General features: G+C 41.1%; 1 protein-coding gene across 1 annotated transcript in view; it reads left to right on the forward strand.

Moving 5' to 3' along the window:
* Positions 1–2364: 2364 nt before the first annotated feature.
* The window catches only part of LOC131890385 (retinol dehydrogenase 11-like), a gene marked incomplete at its 5' end in the record, with an annotated part of 2676 nt that continues 1032 nt past the window's right edge, over positions 2365–4008 (forward strand). Inside the window, 2 exon segments of the mRNA XM_059239724.1 lie at positions 2365–2569; positions 2634–2880. Of these exon segments, the coding sequence (XP_059095707.1) occupies positions 2365–2569; positions 2634–2880 (452 nt within the window).

The raw sequence follows: 4008 nt of genomic DNA on the forward strand, positions 1-4008 counted from the left end.
GATAATTCAGTTTCAAACTTTCACGCATGGTTTTTTATCCTTGAAGACATGATATTTAATCGCAATAAACATTTAGTAAAACAATTTTGGGATGGAATGACGGTTTGTTTGTGATAAAATGTAATTGAAGTAAGCCAAATCGGACTACTCTTATCAAGTCTATCTTAAATACACGAGTTTTTAAGTGTTAAACTCAAAGTGAGGAGGAAATTGAAGATTTTCAGGACTTAGTTGGCACATCCCTATTTTCTGAAGGGAGGACATTTTCGGAGTAAAAGCTAGAAGCAGAGGAGACAAGAGGAAAAATACAATTGAATTAGTTACGGATCAACTCTCCAGACGCCCATTTCCAGACAACCAGCCTTCAAATATCGAAAAAGTTCAAGAAATTCCATCGACTCCTCCATGTTCCTTCTCTTGGGCTAAACCAAACTACATTACTGATGAGGGTTCCACACAGTTGGATCTGCTATCAATTTATGGATGCAAAAAGTGTGAAATAAACCATTTGGCGTAGCCTTCAGATACGTTTTGGTTAATGGAAATAGTGATGGATCTTCTGCTGCCAACACTAATGTGTTGGAGACTGACTCCGATAAAACTAACCCACTGAAAGCGTATCCAACTTGACTGCATTTATGAGTAATGCAGATCCTACCACAGAAAATGGCAAAGTCATCGTTTTCGTGGCTGACCGTCTTCCATATCCTAAGAGTAAAAGCCTTAAAGCTGTAGAGGTGTTGTTAACGAAATTCGAGTTCTTTTAAAGAAAATGCACTAAAGCGTCTGAATTGTAGATACGCCGACGTTTATGTCCAATAATTCAACTGAGGGAAAAATTATCAAGTTTTCTATCAAGCTTTTCCATTAAAACTAAACTTATTTGGTTTTCACAAGCAATTTTAACATTTTTCTGCTCTTGAGGTGGTCTAAAGTGAGACTAAAAATAAAATATCCAGCTCTTCAGAGGGTCTGAGTGGTGAAAAAAGGCGTGAAATAATGGTAGCTGATCATAATACTATAATCCCACCATTGTCTCTCATATCAATTTGAACAAACATCGTAATACGACTACACCTTGGCAAGATCCTTAGAATTAAAAAAAAAATAGGAAGCTGAATTGCTAAACATTAACTGAAGATAAAATCTTCCAAACTAGGTGTCATTTATCATTCCGATGGCTATTAATGAAAAAGTATAATCCTGAATGCTTTGAAAATGATCAATGATCAATGGCTATGTGTACTAGATGCGTTACTATATGAACTGCAAAGTCGAATCACACATTTCATTACAAGTGGCCAAAAGACACTTGCACTAAGAAGTGCGTTCAAAGCTCATTCTGAGACATAATTGAGGAATGATACTGACAAACGAGCCCAAGTGGGTGAGCAACTCTACAGTGGGCCAGACTCGGGTGGAAAACACAACACGTGTGGCCAATGACGCATGAGCTTTGTAATGGGCTTCTCCCTTTATCCGTCTTTTCCTGAGCAAGATCCTCCCCCCTCGATTTTGGCTTAATCAAGGTTCCCCCTCCGTGGCAAACTACATTCAACCACCTTCAGACGCGATTTGGCCTCAAAACAAGAGTAATTTTGAGAGGTTGCGTAAGATCTGGTTTTGGAGTTGCGTGAGATCGATATTGGGTTGGGATGGTTGTCTAACCATAACATCACATAGAAGTAATCGTGCCATAACTAGACGCGTTTGATTGTTACGCAATACAAGAGTCCAAGATAATGTTGGACATTATGAGTTTGTGTGATAACAATGACCTTTGATCCTTGTCTGTGGACTTGCTATCTTGACCTAATTGATAGGACATTTCGAAGAGTTGAAGATAATTGAGCGACATGGGTGACTTTTTTCTGCTGTACCGTACATCCGCCTCGTCATTTGTTTTCATTAAGAAAAAATGCTATGGCCTTCCAATAGAGCCAATAATTAGGATCAGATGTCTCATACCAATTAAAAGGAAGGAAACAGTGAATAAAGCTTGTTAATAAAAGTATGACAGCTTTTGTACACTTTTTTGAAGGATTCTTGGATTTATTTCATTTTAATTCCGAAGTAATAATTAATAATATACCAGATTGATCCAAGGCATGGCAATTGATAATAATAAATCGTATTTCTTGTGATTTCGCCATTCGATGGAGACCAAACAAGCGAAAACAATGGCCAAAATAGAGACAAATTGATTTTGCTTTGTCCGTCTGCCACATTGTCGTTTGATCACTGAACCTCACATTACCATTTGTTTTTCTCACATTCCTTTTTCAGTCAATGCTAGGTCCCCGCATAGTCCAAAAAAAATCGGTCTTTCTGGTCAGGTTTGTTTCACAATTTGTTACATTTTAGGGATTGGATATGAGACTGCTCTGGACTTGGCCAAACGTGGAGCAAGGGTGGTTCTGGGATGTCGAAACATGGACAGAGGTCTCGAGGCGGTCAACAAGATCAAGATTGAGTCCAATAATAAGAACGTGGTGGTTCAAACTCTGGATCTATCTAGTATTGCCTCCGTCCGAAAATCTGCTCGTGAATTTTTGAAACGAGAGCGAAGGTTCTTGATAGCTTGCTTTTGATTCTGACTGAATGGACGATGACTGATTGATCGCTTGTTTTAGATTGGACATTTTGATATTGAATGCAGGGATCGCACTCACAAAGAAATATCTCACTGAGGATAATTTTGAAGTGCACATGGCATCTAACCATTTCGGGCATTTCCTGTTGACCAATTTGCTGGTTCCACTCTTGGTCAACAGTTCAATGAAGAAGGCCAATCCTGGTCGAATTGTGGTGGTGTCCAGTTTGGCTCATTGGTGGGGCAAGATTGAATTGGACAACTTAAACTCCGAACGCTCTTATGATGTGAGTATTTGACGCTAGAGAAAAGTAATGGGCGGAAAATAATTGACTAGAGTGTAGGAACGAAAGGTTCTTAGAACGACTGTTGTTTATTTCTCCTCTCCTTTCAACCAAAAAGTATGCACATGTCTATCGGAACAATTCCGTGATGGTTTACGCCATCTAACAATATGTAATTAAGAAAATGATCTAACATGCTACAGGTCCCTCCCCAAGACCACCTGGTCTGATAAATATAAAAAAAAAGTTTATAGATGGACAGGGGGACGAGATATTCTTCCAGAGAGGGTTCTTTGTCCTAGAAGTTCTGGTGGAAGAAAAGCTGGTTTTAATCGATCAATTGAAACCGTGTCGTGCCTTCCAGATAGGTTGATGATGAAGGTTTTAGGGGCCTTGGAAATGACTTCATGGGGGCCAGAGTAAGGGCGTTGGAGAGGTGACTTATGACCATCAATCCGAAGGTAGACATGGGTGCAATGAGACAAAGCCTTTGGGATGTAAGAGTGTTGGACCTTCTTGTCAACGGTTGGTACGGGGCCAGTGTTGTGCATGTAGTTTTGTAATTGTAGTAAATAATTCGAACTGGGTGCATGGCCGGAAGGGGAAAAAAATTCTCCAGGCAGACGAAGAGATGTGCCGTATAGGAGCTCTGCGGCTGAAGCATTGGGGGCCTCACGCCAACTGGAACGAATCCCAAGAAGGACAAGGGGTAAATGGGTAACCCAATTTGGTCCTGCCAAGTTGGCGCGGAGAGCGGCTTTGAGTTGTCTGTGAAGGCGTTCGATCAAACCGTTCGATTGAGGGTGATAGGAAGCCGTCATGGAGTGTTGAACCCCCATGAGCGTCATAAGCTGGGCCCAAAGGGATGAAGTGAATTGCGTCCCTCTATCTGAAACGATTTGGGCAGGCACGCCAAAACGGGAAATCCAGGTGCACAGTAGAGCTCGAGCGCAAGTTTCGGATTTGATGTCAGGAATAGGTACTGCCTCCGGCCAACGACTAAAACGATCTATAATGGTCATGATATATGTCATGCCACCGGACGGTGGCAGGGGTCCGACCAAATCCAAGTGNTTACAGCTTATGGCCACAGACCTCACATGAACTTGTTGGAGGATTGTCGAAGTTTGA

Source organism: Tigriopus californicus, chromosome 11, assembly GCF_007210705.1.
Source record: "Tigriopus californicus strain San Diego chromosome 11, Tcal_SD_v2.1, whole genome shotgun sequence".
NCBI lineage: Eukaryota > Metazoa > Arthropoda > Copepoda > Harpacticoida > Harpacticidae > Tigriopus > Tigriopus californicus.